Source organism: Cydia amplana, chromosome 16, assembly GCF_948474715.1.
Source record: "Cydia amplana chromosome 16, ilCydAmpl1.1, whole genome shotgun sequence".
Lineage (NCBI taxonomy): Eukaryota > Metazoa > Arthropoda > Insecta > Lepidoptera > Tortricidae > Cydia > Cydia amplana.
This window is the reverse complement of record NC_086084.1, coordinates 13,318,065-13,339,521: the sequence shown is the minus strand read 5'-3', so window position 1 is coordinate 13,339,521 and position 21,457 is coordinate 13,318,065. Positions and strand designations below refer to the sequence as shown.

The 21,457-nt window shown below is 38.8% G+C and overlaps 1 protein-coding gene and 1 non-coding gene across 2 annotated transcripts in view; both read right to left on the bottom strand.

Annotated features, from left to right (window-relative positions):
• Nucleotides 1-21,457, bottom strand: part of LOC134655123 (sodium/potassium/calcium exchanger Nckx30C) — a 106,519-nt gene that overhangs the window by 27,843 nt on the left and 57,219 nt on the right. Inside the window, exon 3 of the mRNA XM_063510583.1 lies at nucleotides 19,889-20,036. Within this exon, the coding sequence (XP_063366653.1) occupies nucleotides 19,889-20,036 (148 nt within the window). The remainder of the gene's footprint in view (nucleotides 1-19,888; nucleotides 20,037-21,457) is intronic.
• LOC134655575 (U6 spliceosomal RNA) lies at nucleotides 6,467-6,570 on the bottom strand. The gene has a single exon (XR_010097452.1). It is a non-coding gene; the product is annotated as a U6 spliceosomal RNA (small nuclear RNA).

Below are 21,457 nucleotides of genomic sequence, written 5' to 3'. Positions count from 1 at the left end.
AGTCGAGCAATGTCATGGCCAAGCCGTAAGGCTAAAGGCTTCGTCACACAGGCGCGTTTTCCGGGCGGGGCGTTAGCGGGGCGCGCCGCTTTTACATATAAAACGCTCACGCCCCGCCCGGGAAACGCGCCTGTGTGACGGAAACTTAAGCGTATGCTGAGACGCAGGCGACGTAGGTCACGCAGCGCAGCACAGAGCAGATTTTTGTAAAGTATAGAACGTCCTTTAGGTACGCACACTCCAGAGTAAGGACGTTCCATACTTTACAAAATCTGCTCTGTGCTGCGCTGCATGAACTGCGTCGCCTGCGTCTCATAATACGCTTAGCCTAGTGGCATTATTCATAAAAGTGTTACTGCCCTGAATTAGCTATGAATCGTTTGTCTTTATCTGTCATTTTGACTTAGATAAAGATAAGATAAAAGATAGTTTATTCAAGTAGGCATAATTACAATGCGCTTATGAACGTCAAATAAAGCTAGGTAGACCGGCTCCCTTATGTATTTGAAAGAAAGGGATAAAAAATTATTTAACTAAATCAGGTCCGTAAAGTTTTATGAATAAGGTGGTAAGTACATATCTTGTCAAATAAAAATGATATTTTTGATAAAAGTTTTTATTGCCGACTATAAAGGCCCCTGTACACAATGGGCCATCGCCGGCCAAACCAAGGGACGCAGCCATGCGGTAGAATGAGATAGCAATATCACTTGCTCCCTCTAACGCATAAATGCGTCCCCCAGAATGGCGCATTGTGTACTGGGGCCTTAACAGGCAATTAATACCTACTCATAAAAACAATTTCTAAGAAACCCAAACACAAATTAGGTTGCTTTATATATATCAAAGAGTTTCTTTGCCCACATCCTGCGTCCATCATCAGATATTCGGTGGTACCATAATATTGCGTTATCAGTTATCACCCAACTTAAATAATGTATATTAAGTTTTAGCTCAATCGAATAGAGACGTGGGGTCTAATTTATCTTGTAATATGTACTTGATACATACATTGCAACTTAAAGGTTTGTTAGAAAAAACCTTTTAAATACCACTGTAATAGTTTCACCTACATATGCTTAACAAATAAACACTTTTACTATTGACTTCGAAATGCATGGACGTGCCTGCTGAGAAGTGTGTTCCAGGCAGAAAGTCAGAACTTTTTTTTGGCGCACTCTCTCGTTCTATAGCTAAATATTATGACTATCCCTTTTCTAAATAAGTCATTAAATAATTGAGGCTGCAGATTTTAGTTAATTTCTATCGTGTCCTCGATAACTTGAGTGTCCTCCAATATGTTATGACTGAAACAGAAACAAATAGATTAGATGAGGTCATGATTCTATAGTGGCGCAGGCTAGTACAGAGGTTCATTTGCAAATTATAAGAAATTAATGTCATTTTTAGAAAGCTGTCGTTTTTAAGTCAGGGGGATTTTATAGTTTCATTGGTCCGATTTCGTTTCGACTGAAAATAAATTAAATTTTGTTCCAGTAACTATTAATCCGTTATTTAAAGCATTTTTGTTATTATTATTTTATTAAAGAGTACCTATTATGTATTAAAGTGTAGTCTATGCCACCTGCGGCATAAAAACATACCAATGAACATCTTATTCAACAATATTTGTCTCAGTAGTTAAGCTTTTATGCTAGGGTAATACACGACACAAACATACCCACACACATACATACATACCTACATACATAGGCTGCTAAAATCATAATTCTTCCCATTGTCACGTATACAATCAAACCACTTAGGGTATTGCAAATGAAAACATTTAAAATAAGAGTACCTACTTAAATCTTTCAATTAAACTGCTGGCAATACACACTAGGCTATGCCTGCGCAGTTTAGCATGTACACTGTACAGTTCAACTGCACAGGTAAAGCCGGTTTGGAAACTGCAGTCGAATGCCTTTTTACCTGTGCGGTTAGACTGTACGTAAAAATTAAATATTAATAATATTTTATCCTTATGTCTTAGATTCATGGCACAAAGTGTGGTGGTGTTTTTCTTTTGTCAATACACTTGAATTCTTACATACAAAACCAGCTTCTACAATATTCAGACAGGGTAAAAAAACAATTTTGAAAGTGAGGTCTACGGGTTCCAAAGTTTTTAATTGTTGTTACAATCATTATGACCTTTTTCTGCAGTGTGAAAAAAATGTCAATTGGTAGTTTAGTAGTGTATCTTTCAATGTTGTTAACTCTAGTTTACCAAAAACAAGTATAACAAACTAGAACTTTCTAGTTAGGTAATTAATCTACAGTTGGATCAACTTTTACAACATCCATTGTTGCCATGACAACTTCATGCAATTATAGTAGTCATAGAACAGTTTTTAACAAACTTTTGTCACTTAGTAGAACATAGTCATAGTAGAAGATCAGTGTCAATAGTTTTAAATGGCACAATAAACTCTTCATGGTTTTAGTTTAAGAAAGGTGTACTTACATCTCCAATCCTTGATTCTTCTGGATCCATTTTAGACAAGCCAGTTCTCCCGGTAATTGGTTGAGTTACCGCTCACTGCTAGCGGAGCCTGGGTTGCTGCCACATTGATTTTTCTAACTTTGCAGCTCAATTAACGACAAGTCTGACAATGAAAATAGAATTTATAGATAATTGACACATTTAACAGCTAAATTGTATTCAGTGATGACTTGATGACCCTACCTGCAACGGTAGTTAGAAACTGGATTTGGGCTAATATCAACAAGATAAACAACAAACATTAACACATTAACTGCCAGCGACTCACTAGGGGAGTTCACTGTTCGTAGGCGCTTTTTGCTACATACGGTTTTTCCCGTGTTATCGGCTACACTCGTAGCGCGTAGCTCGCGCTGGCACTGAATGTTTTAAGTAATGCTAAGTTATGGATGTTTCTTGTATCCATACTACAAACTTTGCTTAGTTTGAGATGAGGTTGATCTGTATTAATTATTAGCATAGTACTTACCGACTTCCATGCCTGCTGCCACTGATGCCACTGATCTGTACGGATCGTGCTCTCATAGAACTTGTATGCAGCACTGCACTTATCTCTGGCTTCCGAGAGGCTCATGGTCCTCCCTGTACTCCCTGTAGGCGAACAGGGGATGCTGAGTTATATATTTTGCTAGCATTTTCTTCTGCGTCAAAGAATCGACTGAAAAACATATTCATGACAAAATCAGTTATGATCAAACGAATTATAACTTTTTCTGTAAATAAATTATTGGTTTTTAGAGAAACTTACATTATGCGTGGCATTTTCTTTAGATTTCACAGCAAATCAGTATTTTTCTTCAACTTGGTTTGTATTCTGATATTTTCACTGATCACGCGCGTACGCGATGCTTGTCAATGTCAAATTATTGTCAATTGACTCAATTGTCAAACACGATTATCCGTGCATGTTATAATGTAGGTCAATTTGTATAAAGCTGTCACTCATTTAAACACTTTTCAATTTGGAAGTGTAGTAATAAAATTGACTATTCATGTTCAAACTATGTCCGACACACGTCCGACATATGAATAAGGGCAGCCATTGAATAGATTTTTCATAAGCTCTACGCATAGACAGTCGTGGTCACTATCGTATGATAGTCGATAACTTTATTCAATATCGACGTGGTAGGCTTATCGTAGCTCGGGGCCATGCTCAGCGATATGACAAATTTACCAATAACGTTAGAAGACAACGTATCATACCACGTGCAATATGATACGCCCGTGCTAAGCCCGCTGGAAGGCAGTATACAGACTTCTTAGATATATTCACGGTAGTGCTAAGAGTGTGGACCTGGTTTTCCGACACTTGACTGCATGAGATTATTTTTTCAGGTCTCGAGCAAGAAGGGTGCCTAGATAGGTTGAGGTCCTCAACTTGTGGATTTGGTAGGAGCAAGACACAGACGGGGTGTAAATTAGTTAATCCACCATGTTTCAAGAGATTCATGTGCATTCATGCCTTCAGGTTACACTGTAGAGACAGACTAACACTTTGGCAGAGTTTTGCTAACATATAATAAATGATTGCATTTGTTTGGGTGTACAATTACATGTTCCACACCAAAAACATAATTATTTATATATTTCAATCTATTTTTGAAAGGTTTGCGTTTCAAAATAGCTTCGCCTTTTCGCAAGGCGTGCTCCTGTTCCCCTATTTTATTGTGCAAAGCGAACAGTATCACAATGCTATAATTTTGTATAAATTGAGAACTAGAGGGTCATGCCCTAGACGTAACCGCCCAGAAACTGTGCTAGAACCGTTCGTGCAAACCATTCAGTCACTATTTTTAAAAACCTTTTGTAGTGGGTACATTCCACGGTCTTAAATTTATTAAACGTGTAGTATCAAACTATGACAAGTCATGATAAGTGAAATAAGTGATAACAGTATCTGGTCCGTGCATAGAAGCACTTGCCCTTGAGGTTAGGGCATGGGTAGTTTATTATAAACTTAATCCGTGCATAGGAGCACTTACAATACAGGTGGTTTAAAACTTCCAGGGTCACAATACAGACACAAGGGTGTAAAATACATAATTCATAAACGCCCGTTAGGCCAGTTTTGTATATTTTATTTCAAACATGCTTGTGCAGCACCGCCAGCATATGATAATTTTCCTAATATACCATGGCAGTCAGGGATATAATAATTATGTAAAAAGGTAGGTAACCTTGGTCATGTCGTGTACATAGGTAGGTACTCGTAAACATGTTAACTGAAAGACAAGTGCTCTCCAGCCAAATATAATTTATGCAACTGTGAGCTGCTGTTACATTGGGATCATATGTATTTATTTCTAGTCTGTCATATTGTAGCAGGCCTAGACTTCAAAGGTTTGTAGATGTTTATAGGGCCGTTAAACGGACCCTTTGTACACCTTGAGCAGGCTGTTTGTTTCACACCATGGGTAATATATATTGTAAACATAGCTTATTTCAGAATGGAATCGTAAGCTCTGTCGTGTCGTGAGCTTACCGAGCCTGATTTAATTAGAGTCCACAGATTGTATGGACCTTGGAGGATTGACCACTCCTTATTCTAATTATCAATATTCTGCCTGGGCTTATAGTCGAAATTAGGTGACTAAATCTCTTAGTATTATCTATGCCACCCAAGTTATGAGGCTTAGCGTCTCCAGACCACAATTTTATATTAGGGTGCAAAGATTTTTTCATCTTTAAAATAAAAATGAGTCGAGATAGGCCTGGAATCTTAGGTTTTTATTTTACCTATTATAATTTTAGAAATGTTATGTAAATGGAAAGCAGTTTTCACTTTTACCACAGTTAATTAGCCCAATTTCGGGTTTAGCCAATAGGGTGTTCGGGACCCTTGAAATAGATTGGTAAACAAAAATGAAAACTCTAATAACGAAGCCTTGCCTATTTCGACTGATTTTTACCCAAAACATTATTTTAAACCATTTTTACTTTCTCTAAAAAGAGATATTTACAACTTAATCTTTGTAATATTTTTGTGATTGTGGTCTACTCGCACGCCTGTGTTATGACCATATCATTTATATTTCTGTGAATATGTCTGACGTGCCTTGCGCAGGCTTACATAGGTTATAATATCATCATCAATAACTTGACGTCAGTTTGTGAACGAATCAAAGATTCTTTTGGCACACCTTACGCAGGTGTAAACATGGCAGCCTTGCGCAGGTTTAGATAGGTACATAATATATTATTGGTTTCATCACAAATAACTTGACGTTAGTTTGTGAACGAATCAAAGATTCTTTTGGCACACCTTACGCAGGTGTAAACATGGCAGCCTTGCGCAGGTTTAGATAGGTACATAATATATTGGTTTCATCACAAATAACTTGACGTTAGTTTGTGAACGAATAAAAGATTCTCTTAGGCGCACCTTAGCAGGTGGAACCATAACAAACGTAAGTTTAAGAATAAGTATCATTCAAATCAAATACCCTGAGTTTATGGGTAATATTCCCTAAGTTGCGGGTTCCTTGCTCGACAAGGTGAAAGGCTTTACGCAGGCTTTAACAGGCACTTTTAGAAAGTGTCATTCACGGTGACGTGCAGATTTGCCAAAACTAAACTTTAACTCTACAGTTAACTAATATAATTTGACAATATGAACCAAACCATGCGTCTTCGTCAATGAATCAATCTAAAGATTCCCGTATCGTTAATGCCCTTCCATGTCACAGGCTTCCGATTTTATTTGAAACGTTTAATTTAAGTGTACTATTTATGTAGGTAGGTAAGTAGGCTTAAGAATTGACCCTCTTGTATGTAGTTACGTATAGAATTAATAATCAAGTTATTCAAATTCAAAATAACACAAGCACATATAGCACCTACATGCAAGAGTTCTTTTCCTTAACCTTTAAAGCTGTAAGTACCTGCTAAGTTATATATTTAAGTAGGTACCTACCTACATAAATCAAAGATCTAGTTGGAGAGATATAAGTTGATAGATACAGAGTGAAATACTTCACGAATTCGCATGTCATTCTTGCGCAGATCCATGCTAATCTCTCTCTATGTCTAGTCAGATTTAAGTTTATGTACTGCCGAAGTACTCACTTTCCACAAAAATAAATGCAATGTTTGCGATGTAGGTTTGTTCGTTACCTTGTGTCCCTTAGAGCGGAAATATCGTCGACTCCTATTCGGGTACACGTTATTTATCAGCAAGTTTATTACCAAAAAATTAATTTTGCAATATTATATTAACCCGGAACGGGATAAAAAGATAAATTGCTGATAGATACTTGGACAGATAAAAAACCTACACGTCTATAAGCTTCTACCTTAATACGTAGGTTCTACGTAACACGTATTAACTATCCGATCCATTCGTATTCGAAAACACAAATCACTTGAAAGGGTATACCTCCACACATCACCATTTAAGTATTATATAATTTCAACCGTTATTATACACACACAAAGATTTAAACTAACAAGACTCGGAAGAGACTTAATAAAATTAAATTATAATGGTGACACGTGCACGCTTTACCAGCTCGATGTGTTTTCTACCATGTGTTTTAGTATTTTCATTGGCATAGCCACGGTGCGCGCAGGCAGCCTTTGAAAACACTTGCACATCACTATAGGATCATTTTTATTTGCTAGATAGTTTAACGGACAACTAAATTTAAATATTTATTTCGAACGGCAAAAGCCGTTAGAAACTGTTTTTCAATATAGTCAGCTAAACTGGGGTACAAATTCAAAAACTCACCAGCAGTTTAGCTTCACGACCTTCCAGATGGAAAAACAGCAAGCCAATGAGGTAATTTGCGTTTGTTTCTAACTGTCAAAATTGTCAAACGCAACTGCCTGAAGTGGTGGGGGTGTGGGAGAGAGATGGACGTATATGCTAGAAAAGGACAATACGACTAACTACAGTGTTGCCACTCTCAATATATTACTTTAGGTTCCGAATATCGGTACAGTTGTTTAATTTTGTGTTAAAAATGTATGTTCTCCCGCTTTAGGCACAATGTCTGTTGTGACACTTGTGACAGACGACAGATAACCCTACGTGCCAAAAGTGTGCTTTTGACGGGCTTTCAATAACTAATATTACATTCACTTAATGTTGGTACACTGTATTAGCCATACTATTTTATTAACATACTTACAAGAAAAACTCTTGTGTTGACATAGACTAGATAAAATGTTTAGCCATTACGTTGTTAAGCCTGTAGGGCTATGATGGTCGACTGTATAAATGATATAGAGTCTGTGCGGAAAGAGAAGAGTCGTGGAATGTATGGGGCCCAATACATTTCACGACTCTTCTCTTTCCGCACAGACTCTAGTTGTATAAATGATGATAAAACTGACATTTTATCCAGTTTTTATTGATTTGTCGTCTTTTCCACTTTTGACAGCGATAGTCGTTAAACGATTAACTGCATAACATGCTCGTTGGATAATATGTCACTTGTCTACTTTTCCAACTTAAACTTAGTTGATAAGTGGATAAGTTAAATGATATAAAAGACACTTGTCTATATTTATACATTTTTATAACATTCATACCGTTTTGTCCACTTTGACAGCGATAGACGGTTAATGGCTACGTTTGTTGGATAGTTAGACATATAGTAGATTTTTGACGGCTAGCCTTTGATTAATTTATCGTAGTGCTCACTGGGCACGATAAGGTGCCCTCATGGTATAGAAGTGGTGAAAAATACAATTTTTAGGGTTCACTCGTGCGTCTGTCTGTCCGTCTGTCACAGCCTATTTTCACGGAAACGACTAGACCAATTAAGTTGAAATTTAGTACACTTATGTAAATTAGTGACCCATCACCCAAAGACGGACATGGCTTCCTCGCGTTGTCCCGGAATTTTGCCACGGCTCATGGGAGCCTGGGGCAGCTTGGCAGCTAATCCCAGGAACTGGCGTGGGCACTAGTTTTTACGAAAGCGACTGCCATCTGACCTTCCAATCCAGAGGGTAAACTAGGCCCGTATTGGGATTAGTCCGGTTTCCTCACGATGTTTTCCTTCTCCGAAAAGGGACTGGTAAATATCAAACGATATTTCGTACATAAGTTCCGAAAAACTCATTGGTACGAGCCGGGGTTTGAACCCGCGACCTCTGGATTGCAAGTCGCACGCTCTTACCGCTAGGCTACCAGCGATTTTTTTAAGTACAATAAATAGGTTAGAAGTTATTTAAGAAAATAGCCAAAAAATTACCCCCTCCCCCCACCTTTATCTCCGAAATTACTAGGTCTAAAATTTTGGACTCGCACTTGGCCGGTATAGTTTTTTTTTTTCAAATATAATATATACTATTTGAACTCCATTTGTATTCATATAAGAATATCATTACATAATTTGTAGGGATGGCAAAGATATAATTTCTTCTTGGCAGCTGCTGCCATGGAAGAAAAGCATCAACAAAGAAAAATTCAACGACGTGCCATAAGGGATACATGGAACCCTTTTGATATGCCCAACGAGGAGTTTCGGCACATATATAGAGTGCTCAAAGACTTGGCACTCTATTTGTGTGCCGACCTAGACGCCGACCTCAAACTCAACATGGCGACGGATTGCCGGCACATCTTAAAGTACTTAATTAAAGATATAATGTAGCACTGAGGACGTCACTTTCTGAGAACGCCACTTTCTGAGGACGTCACATTTGGAGTTCGTCACTTTTTTAGCATAGGTTAGGTACGATTTAACAGTATAAAATACTAACACGAAAGATGTATGTAATGCCAGCAACCAGATTACCTGTTCGACATACGGTCGCTTTTATATCCTACATACCAACACCAATCTCTGTTTGCCTTACGCCTGACTGGTAGAGAATTCCATTTGGCAAAACGTCCTATGTTTCGTGCAATAAAGTGAAAATAGAGAGATTAATAATAATTAAAAAAACAATCTAATTATGTTTAAATCAGAGTATTTAATTCAGAATACTTAAAAACTACAAGCACCAAAACATTTAGCCACAGATTGGAGTTAGGCCGGAAACAGCTTCGATTCCATACACATAAGGGCGCGTGTACACGGTGCCGCCTCTGCGCCGCCGCCGCACCTTCGCGCTATGTACACGAGACGCGTAAAGCCCGCCGCCGCGCCGCCGTTGCGCCGCCGCTGCACCTTCGCGCTATGTACACGAGACGCGTAAAACCCGCGGCGGCGGCGCGGCGGCGGACTATACTTGTCTCGTGTACATAGCGCGAAGGTGCAGCGGCGGCGCAACGGCGGCGCGGCGGCGGGCTTTACGCGTCTCGTGTACATAGCGCGAAGGTGCGGCGGCGGCGCAGAGGCGGCACCGTGTACACGCGCCCTTATGTGTATGGAATCGAAGCTGTTTCCGGCCTAACTCCAATCTACGCGTAAAACCCGCGGCGGCGGCGCGGCGGCGGACTATACTTGTCTCGTGTACATAGCGCGAAGGTGCGGCGGCGGCGCGGAGGCGGCACCGTGTACACGCGCCCTAAATGTTTCGCACAGTAGGAACCATGATTTTATCATACGCCGCTGTGATTAGCTCTTGAAGGTATCACGGCAAGCTCGCTGACACCAGTTGAAGGTCATTCCAACATATTTACATTTAAACGGACTGCCGCTCCTTTTGTGACAACATATTCTTCAGCATACCGCGTCTTCTGTCATATCTCCATAAACTCTAACGACTTTTTTATCTGCGTATAAAATCAGCTCTTGCAGTTTTATTTTTCAGACAATATTTCCTCTCGTGTTACCTGTGGAGAATAGGCGTCCAAGGATTTTTTCTTCATAGCGTTGCCGAATTTCAGAATATATGTTCAGCCATCAATCACTTCTGCCTATGGAGTGATCCATACTCTCATAGTTCTCATGTTCTGCATATATTTAATGCAATTTATTTGTTTGTTTTCTTCCTATAGGTATAGGTTACGCAATGAATTTTTAAATTAATATTACATTGTACTTTTAGCCTGACTGACAATGAAAATCTATTATGTCGCCGATTTGACATCGCTGATTTTTTTTCTATAGATGGTCAACCAATCCTTGTCAGTAGAAAAAGGCGCGAAATTCAAATTTTCTATGGGACGATATCCCTTCGCGCCTACATTTTTCAAATTTGCCGCCTTTTTTTATGTCGTTTGTCAAAGCACTGTCTCATTTCAAACATAGACAGAGAGAGTCATACTATCTTTGTCTTACACTAGTACTAGCACCCAAAAGTAAAGGATGAGTATAGTTTGTATTGTTCTTATTTAACGACAAATTGGTTTGACCAACTATACTTACAAGAATGCACTTCGTTTTTCGGGTAAAATCGGACGTAATCGCGTAATAGAAAATGACAGCGTCGTACTAATTTAGTTGCAATCCAACACTCAAACTATACAGGATGGTCTATACCACAACTTTCAAATATTTTTTTAGTTTCCTCATATCGTGGGCTATTAGGCGATTCTCAGAGATGACGTTTGGTGCCTGACTTCGGTGCCGAATTTTATTTTTTACTTCTTTGATACACAACTTTATTTCCTAAAATCTAGCCTTAATATAAAAAAATATTGGTAGTAGCCCACGTAGTGATAAAATAAAAAAAAATGTTGGACATCGAGGTTTGTATCACCCTGTATAGAGTAGTTAATAGAGTCAGACCGAGAAAAGTCTGCAGCGATTTTGATAGCCCACGCAGTGCAAGCGTCATTTTAAACGTCAAACTTCTATGAATTTATGACGGGTAAATATAGCTGGTCAACCAAATCTTGTCAGTAAAAAAAGGCGCGAAATTCAAATTTTCTATGGAACGATATCCCTTCGCGCCTACATTTTTCAAATTTACCGCCTTTTTCTACTGTCAAGATCTGGTTGACCAAGTATAACACTTGCACTGCGTGGGCTATCAATATCGCTGCAGACTTTACGAGTAGCAAGGACTTAGGACCGCCTTAGATTGCGATGGACAGTCTTTGCATCAGGAAAAATCCCGAGCGGGGGTCAAGGCCCCTTTCAAACAGGCGAGGTCCCAGCTCCCGGAGCATCCCAAAGTCTCGACACCGAGGGAGACGAATAAATACCCGCTCAGCGCCGAGTATTTATCTTTTTAGGGTTTCAGGAAAAACGGGACCCTATTACTAAGACTCCGCTGTCCGTCGGTCTGTCTGTCTATTTAGATGATATATTTCTGTTGCCAACAACAAATAATAAGTACTAACAACAAAATAAAATAAATATTTAAGTGGAGCTCCCATACAACAAACGTGATTTTGTTGCCGTTTTTTGCGTACCTAATGGTACGGAACCCTTCGTGCGCGAGTCCGACTCGCACTTGGCCGGTTTTTAAGAGACGCCGCATGCTCAGCAGCAATGATATTATATAACCATAGATAGGTTATACTCATACTTGAGGAGCACAAAAAATACTTCCATATTTATTTCTCTGCCTATGAAGAAATCTGTTATTTTTGATTAATTTTCTCATTCCATCCATCTTTGTCACACTCGTTGTTAAACATAAGGTCGTCTTTTTCTCCTTTGGTGTGCCGGAGCTCGTTAACACGTGCACATTTCGCGCTTGTCCAGGCGCGTCTAAAGGCAACTTGTCCAATTTGTCACAATTTAAGCGCTTCAATTTTGGAACGCCTATAACCTATCTTGAATTATAAATCATTGCTCAGCAGCCGCTCCTGCCGACCGCATTGTACGACTAAGATGCGGGGCGGCAAAAGTACTGACGCACGTGGCGTCCCACAGTAAGCACTTACCTCTTTCCCACGGCACCAGGGTCTAGCCGTCAGGCCTTATGCCGTCCGATCGGCTAAAGCCTGGCGGCTCAAGCATACATGGGATATTAGGTAATTCTGACAATAAGGCTCTCCTAACGATGTCATTAAGAACATGGTGCCGTGGGAACCTCCCAGCGCAACAGCAGCAGCTCAAGGCATGGTGGCCGTTGCTCCCCACAGTGGAACCGTAGATGCATTGGTGGGGTTGGCATACCCATGGCAACCTATTAGGCGGAGAGCAACGGCCAAATGCATCGAGCAGTTGTCTTAGTAAGGTGGCTAAGTTTGGGGAGGGCCTACAATTTAGTTGATTTTGACAGATGGTTTGACGTATAAAATTCACCGTATTTGAGGTTAATAAGGTCTACTGTCCTTAAAATTTTGTATGAATTTACAAGCAAATATGAGCCTTCGTTAATTAAGTATTGCAGCCGGTTCTACCTTAATTCGATAATGTAGCTTATTTCAAAGACTATAAACTCTAAGTACTTAGAAATAAAGCTTCAAAAGCTTTAACCGTGGATAACTTTTAACTATCAACGTCACATGTGGATAAGTGGTGATAGGATGTCATTCATTAAAATACGCTTTAAGTAAACTTGTTTAGAATTGATTTTTCAAAAGCTCAAACCACGGATGATTTTTATCAGTCAATGGCAAAAGTAGATAAGTGGTGGAATGTGATTAAGTAATCTATTCTTTAAAATAGGCCTTAAGTCATAGAGATTAAAATTGATTTTTCAAAAGCTCAAATCATGTCACGCTATCATTAGTCACTTGTACTTTATCCTCGCGTCTTTTTACCAAATTTAATCACTTATCAGGTATTTTACATATCACGCAATAAATGATTAATGATTTGGTGACAAAGCATCATAGCCCTCCTGTACGGATATGATGGTCGTTCTTGTCTACGTGACAGCGTGATAAAACGGTGTCCGTCACTTTCTTTCCCACGGTGTTAAACAGTGACAGTTATTTTATCACGTGGATAAAGATGGATAAAGCTATCCATAATAGGCTGGCTGGAATAGTACTATATGATATAAAAGGCTAATATCTAGCTCGGCGTTGAAAATATATAAAATTTAATATTACTGTTTCGTCCAGTATTATTGCAGTTTACCACACAATAGCTATCGTGACCCATTTTTATCGTAAGTATGATTATAATGCTAAAATAACTGAGAAGTATGGGAATTGACAGAAACAAAGTTACCAAACTTGTCAGTATTGGCCACATCAAGCGCTGCGATCGTTTCGGCTTCCTCTACCAGGTGCTTTGCACGGAGCGAATAGAAAGCATCACCATACGATGTACAGTCAGACAGAGCAAATCTACCAGCTTTTAGTTAAATATGGAACCCTAAAAATCTAGCCTGAATTGGTCTCAAAACACAACCGAACCCTACCGAGTCGAACTTGACCGTTTTTTGTATTACTTCATTACCGTACATTCCGAATGAAATCTAATTATAGCACACATTCATTCATTACAAACGGATTTTAAAATAAAAGCCTGCTGAAACCCGCACTATTATTAGGTTCGCTAATAATGGCCATATGGATCGATCCGCCCCGGGCACAGACTACTATTTGTAGACTTCGCTTTATAACGCGTTTACAGTAGCACTAAGGCGTTCTATTTAACATAATAAAGTAGGTACGTTGAAGGCAACACCACTTAGTGGTATTTATAACATTTCGCATGGACTATAAGCCTGCAACAGATTTTACAGTCAATAAGCTCATTTTATGGTTTAACTCGCGTATTTTTAATCACTCAATCACGCGAGTCGCGCGACATGGTTCGGAGAACCCAGCCTGTTACCTCTGTTTTCATGTATTATTTGTGTTTCCATGTACATTTATTCTGAGGTTGTGCAATAAAGAGGATTTGTTTCGAATTGTATTGTACGGGCCAGGGTTTGAATCCACAACCTCTGGATTAAAAGTCGCACGCCCTAACCGGTAGGCTAATAATAGCTATAAGAAAAAAAAAACCGGTAAGCTACCAACGGTAACAAGCCAATTCGAACGTGCACCTGACATCAAACGGATATTTGGATCATATAAGTTAGCTGTCATTCGCGTTTTAATGACCGAATGCACCTGCACGTTCGAATTGACCTTGCAGCTTGCATGTTGCGTCTAACTCGCAAATGGTCTGTGGCCAGGTCAAGGCGGGGCGAGCATGCCCTATTTTTCCGCCCAAATGCCGACTCGCTAAAGGTGAAGTTTATTATCGCCAGCCCTGTGTTTTGTTATATTTTTCGAGTTTTGATCGACTGGGAAGAGAGCCTTGTTTTTCAAATGTAGTTACTTGTTCGTCTCAGTTGCGATTGTGTCGGCAATAAGCCGGCAGGCCATTCTTACATAAGTAGGTAAGTCTCTGGCAAAAATTTAATTTTTGGCACAAGCTTAATTTTTATCGCTGACTGTACGACCGAGACAATTCTTACAATCCAAAACACAATTAGTTTGCGTTGTTTTATCACAAAGTTGCAATGGCCACCTCCTGTCTCCATCATCAGATCATCTCCATCATCATCATCATCATCATCATCATCCTGGCGTCAATCCCAGCTGTGCCCCCGCGCGGGGCGCGAGGACCCGGGGTCCGCCTTCCGACTCCTTCGTGTCCACTTTGCCCGATCTTCGGCGTCCCTGGTGGTGAGTGGTGATCAGATCATCTCCATGTCATCATAATATTGCATTATCATCCGATTTACATATGTAGGTACCTACCTATGCAAAATTCAGGTCAAATTTAGCTTCCAATACTCATTTGCGCGACACCCACAAAAAAGAAACAAAAAAAATGACAAAGTATTTTTGTGCCATCCTGCATTTAACTGAATTTAGATATTTTAACGAAAAACGCGGTGGCACTGGTAGTTATTATACATGTGTAAAATGGGCGTTACCGTAGCATAACCAATTTAATCAGTTGGATGTTTCTTTACCTTGTACATATTTACAAGACAACTCAGACCCAAACATACCGAGACCGAGACGAACTAGTCCCAAATTAAACTCTAGACTCCGCTCCCCTTTTATACACGGTTGTCTACAAACTCATTATCATACCCATACATCCCCGGGGTAAATTAACCTGTAACTCCTATGTAAGGGTATTACTAGCTTAGCCGTGTCACACGGGTGTGCATCAAAATAAACAAACCCGTGCCGTTACCACAGAATTAAAAAATTAACGCCTTCGCGCTGGTTACCTTCACTTTGTGATTGACAGGTGGTTTTAGGGTTATTAGGAAGCTCAACTTGGTTTGTTATTTTTACAATACTAAGCGTGGCTGGTATTTTATATGTCGAAGTTCTAGGGGCCGATTTTTGAAATTCGACCGCTCGATGTCGTGTATTTCATTCAGTAATATCTCCACTACTAGACATGTAAATTCTACTAATAGAATTGAAAACGAGTGGTAAATACCAATAGATTCCTAATTTATATCGCTCGTATTTCAAAAATAAGCATTTCGCCGTTTTTCACCCATTTTTGAGTAAGGAAAGGACGAAATCGAGCGATCGAAATTCAAAAATTGGTCCCCAGCACCCCTAGCACATGATTGGCGCGACAGTATCTCGCGGCGAGATAGTCTACCCGTCTTTTTCTAACTATGTTAATAAAAGAGAGACGGGTAATCTATCTGGCCGCGAGATACTGTCGCGCCAATCATGTGCTAGCCCGGCAGGTCCAAACCAAAGTATGTTTATAAATAGGAATTTATTATTCAATAATACCTGCGCTTAGTATTGTGTTGAATTTCTTCTTAAAAACCCCAGACAAAACCAAACAGAACATTGTAATTATATTTGTTATTAATAACTATTAGCGACCCGCCCCGGCTTCGCACGGGTTAATAAATTATACATAAACCTTTCTCTTGAATCACTCTATCTATTTAAAAAAATTTGCTGCTGCGTAGTTTTAAAGATCTAAGCATACACAGGGACAGACAGACAGCGGGAAGTGACTTTGTTTTATAATAAGTAGTGATAAGTTATTAAGTAGTACGCATTTGTAGAACTTGTGGAAGTTGTAATACTGGTTATTAGGTTTACGATAGCCAAATTATGTACAATATGAAACAAATGTTATAATGTTGATATCATGTTCCTCGACGTATCGGCACCCACGGGATCCAGTAGACAAAAGTACGCCAGAATATAAACTTTAGTACTTAAGTTTACTAAATACCGGGAGCGCCATCTTGATTGAGAGTAAATGCGCCGGGACGCTGAAAACTCATTAAAAGGTGATTAAATTATCGTTAAATCTTCTTTAATTATACTCTTATCTAAATTGACACTAAGTTTCAAGTACCTATAAGAGCTGGAGACCGATTCTGATTTTAAAATTTTGATGTGGATATTATGGTTTTGATATGAACTTGATCCCCGCTCACGCTGGTCCATGTGCGCGTCATGTCATATATTTAGGAATTTCACTCGCACTTATCCGTGCGCACATTTGATTGTCAACTGCAGCTGCATTACTGTTGGACGCCCCCACTGTCTCTGTTAATTAATTTCCTTCATAAAATGAGTGATGGATTGAACATCATCATCGCGGCAATAATGAGGCAAAATTAACGCAATTGCAATTGCCATCTGAACGTCACTATGCGATCCGTGTCAAGGTCGTATCACAACAAGACCAAAACTACAACAAATTGTAAAATTAGAATCGGCCTCGGGGGCAAGTAAGTCGAGGAAAACAAGAAAAATATCGTCAAAAAATGCGCAATATCTTGTACTTTTGCGCTACCTCGCTCAATTCTTGTGGATGCTTACACTAGGGCTCATTTAGACGGCGCGCGAACTCTTATACGATTTTATTTACATTGCGGACCATTGAGGTGACATCAATTCAGCCGACCGATCAAATACCGCAATGTAATGAAACTCGCATGCGAGTTCTCGCATCGTCTAAATGAGCCCTTAATAATGACTCACTCTAGAACGGTTCGTTTCATGTGATAATTACTCTGATCACATGATGGTTTCTATAGAAAACAAGGTGCTGGACGCCTCGGCCCGAATCCGGACCAGTCTAGTGTGAGTCATCCTTTACCTACCTATCCTTATAAATTCTTTCAATGACGAATGTATCCCGCCACGTGTTTATGTAGGTAAATTATCCATAAGTTGATTAAAACTAAATAACTAAGTAAAAATATGAAAACAAGCATTAGGCTTTGCTCAGCGTAGTCTTTAGATAAGTACAAATGACATCAACAACATTAAAAATAGAAACTTACTTATAAGAAGAAATAACACTCAGTCCTCAAGTTTTAAGAAGACAATAGAAGTTGATAGGTACTTACATTCGAATGCGGTTAAGTACATTATATTTTGAATAAACAAGCAATTGGAAAAAGTATAACATTAATTTAAATATCAAGAAATTCGAAACAGGTAATTCGCCCTAAAGTTAGCCTCCCCTACTAAACAACGATAAAAAAAATAAGATTACAGCGGGGGTCACGAAAGTTAAGACAACTTACCTTATTTCATACAATACACAGCACTCAAGAAAAAAAACAATAGCGCGTTACAAAATTTGTATCTGCTCCTATTAGAAATTATCAGGAACCGATTAAGAGTAGAATTATATACAAAATATATGATCTAAAGTCTATTTTTTTATTCGGTAGACTAAAATGACATTTCATAGTATGAACATCATGTGTCATTTCATACTATGAAATGTCATTTTAGTCTACCGAATAAAAAAATAGACTTTTTTTTTACTTAGTCCCACTTGCATCATCCCGCTAACCCGGGGTTAAGCTATTAAACCGTTAACCCAGTGTCAAATTGTACTGGTAACCATTGTAACTCAAGGTTTAACCGCATAACCTCGGGTTAGTTGAATGGTTCAAGTGGGCCTTACATAATAAAACCGTTAAGGTTGATTTAGATTTCAATTACCTGGATTACAACACAAATGGACGTGTTTCAATCACAGGATTGGCAGCGTGCATTTAACATTAATCCAGCGGCCATCCAGCTCGAAATATGGACACGATGAATCCTGATACTGGACGAATATAAATCAGCCTTAGTGCCATCTAAAACACAGTAATTTGTATCGCAAAAAAAATTATGGGTGTAGAATTTTTTTTATTTATTTAATTTTTCTTCTATACTTGATCAAGCAAACCTTGTCAGTAGCAAAAGACGGCAAATTAAAAAAATCGCGGGTTAGCAACACTACGTTTGAATTGTTCGAAAATCGTGTGTCATTTATATCTTATCTGTGGAACTGTTTTGTTTACATTTCATTGTTGTTCGATGTACATTGCTGCTTTTTGTTCGTTTCCTAGGGATACCATACTTTTAGTTTGTTTTACATTGCTACTGACATATCCGGCTTGACAGACTATATATTTTAGAATCCGACAAACTTTTCAATTGAAATTCAGTTTATAAGCTTTTTTGCAAAAGTTAAGGGCCGAATTTTTTCTATTCGCCCTTGGTTTAATTAAAGTAAAAAAAGTCGATGTTCTTATCGTATTTTGGGTTTTTTACTGCGTTTTGGATGGCAGGGTATAAACACTTCAGTGCTTGGACGAGTGCACTGGCGTGTAGTGAAGACGGTCGTGTGCACTGGCTGACTTAGTGGCTTAGTTAAGCTACGTGTATATTGGAAAAGAGAGCGAGGGAGTGGCTGAACTATTTATCAAATAATGCCGTATTTAATAAGTCCAATGTAACTTCGTTGTGGACTTGTTGATGGAACAATGTGGATAGTAAGGAAGATATGAGTAAACATCAGGATAAAATGAGAGTTAACAGGCAGACCGAAAAGGAGAATAGATGGCGGGATAATTCTTAGCCGCATTTTATCCGGATTGGCGGGAAAGTACAAACGACAGGGTCGAATGCCTTTACCCAGCAGTGGGACACTAAATCAGGCTAACGAAAACAAAACGGGGTCCCGTTGTTTCCCATAAAGTTTAAGTCATAATGTATTGTTTGTCATATTATCATTAGTCATACAACTGAAACCGTTAACTTTTCAGGATTTTTCGTCAGGTTATCCTATAGATAGGTTACGTTAGGTTAGGTTTGTTTTATGGCAATCCTGAAAAGTGACGCGTTTCTGATTCAAATAAATTATGACTAACGAAAATACGGGCAAACAATAGGGTATTATACTGTATTTAAAATAAATTATTTTACACCATGCATGAAATAAAGTACCAGATAATTATTAGAAAAACACAGATAGGAGTTATTTTTAAACACAAGTTCTATTTAATAAATCGGATAGAAATATAAAAAGTCACGTCACGTCACGATGTAGTTTCATATAAATTCCATATATTAATTAGCAGATCGTTCTGACAGTCCTAAAAAAGTAACTGATTTGACTAGAAAAGAAAAATACCCTATACATTATGCCATTAACCATTTGGGAAACAATAGAGACCCAAACAAAACACAAAACTTAAGATAACTTAAGATAATTTATAAGTATGTTACGATTCATAAGTGCTCGTTGCTAGGCCTACATGAATACAGTATAAATTTTACTTTATCTTAGACACAATCAGCCCCTCCCCCACCCCCGCAAAAAGCAAAGCGGTGCATACCTAACTCACCGTCGTGCATCGGATCGATGGTGTGTATCATGAGCTGGAGCAGCCCGTGCCGGAACTTCGCTGCCGGCTGCTTGCTCGGGCCCGCGGCCGCGGTGTTGGTGCCCACTGACGTCTCGCTCGATGTCGTCGCGTTGCCGTGCTGCGGGAGGGAGATGGAGTCAGTTTTGTCGGTCCAGTTTCAAATGTTGGAGTGTTAGATATTGAACTGCAATTAAAGAAGGTTTGGATCAGCTTTATATCAAACAGTTAAAATGATAATATCTGGGAGACCGAGCTTTACTCGGAAAACATATAAAAACTCAAAAATACGCGTTTTCCCAGATATAAGACCTAGCTAGATCTATTTTTCGCCTCGAAAACCCCCATAATAGCAGAGCCATTTCCGAGATCCCCGAAATATATAAATCTTATACCTTTAAACGAGTGATTCTTGTATATATATGTACATATCTCGGAATCGGCTCTAACAATTTCGATGAAATTTGCTATATGGTGGTTTTCGGGGCGAAAAATCGCTCTAGTTGTCTTATCTCTGGGAAAACGCGCATTTTCGAGTTTTTAAAATATGTTTTTCGAGAGATCACCCAGATATTACATATATGTATACTTATACAAGAATTGCTCCTTTAAAGGTATAAGAGTTCGATGGTGACAAAAGATTTTTTTATATTATAAGTATTATAAATTTCAGTTTGTTTCGCGGTATAAGTATATTAACTATCCTACCGACCGCGCCAGTTACGTTTCATAACATACACTTTCGTACACGTCTGCGTGTCAAGTTCATCAAACAGCACGCCTCATTACCCCCCTACACGTGTCCAAACTTGTTCAACGTAAACCCTAACAACTTCACTGACCAATAATAGACTTTATGTCTTCGTAACAAGGTTTGCGAATTATCAATTAACGGCGGCGTGGACGATGGTACTAACAGCAACACTCCTAACTGTACATCGGTGGACCTTATGACAAAAGGCATAAGGTCGGTGTACAGTTAACAGTGTGGGCGATGAACAACCCTTTCTAAATGACCATTGGTGAGCTTTACTCCTTTGAAATAAGGTACACAGTCAATTAACCATGTGGACGTAGCGTAGTACGAAATGTATGCATAAACGGTCAAAGGTCTCCATGGCATGTTGTGGCCGTTCTGAATCGTAATTAGCGTTAATTAATGATAAATATATGCTCATTAGTGGTGTTACGGTCTGTTTGTAATATTAAATTACTGTCGCTTATGGACGTTTGATTTTTATTGATAAAATTAAAATTTTTGCAAAGAAACTTTTTTTATTATAATACAAATTAAATTCATAATTATTTTATTTGAATCACCAAATAAATACTTTGATACCAATTTATTTACATAAAACATATTCAAATAACAAGATGGTTGCTTGTTATATATGTGTTGCGCTGGCACAAGCAATATGCGTTTATGTCGCAGTAATCCATAGTGTTACTGTTAAACACGTAAAGTGGCTAGTTAATTGCCATATCACATATTTAGTGGTACTCCTAAACTAAATTAATAACTAGCTTAAATCTAAAATAGGC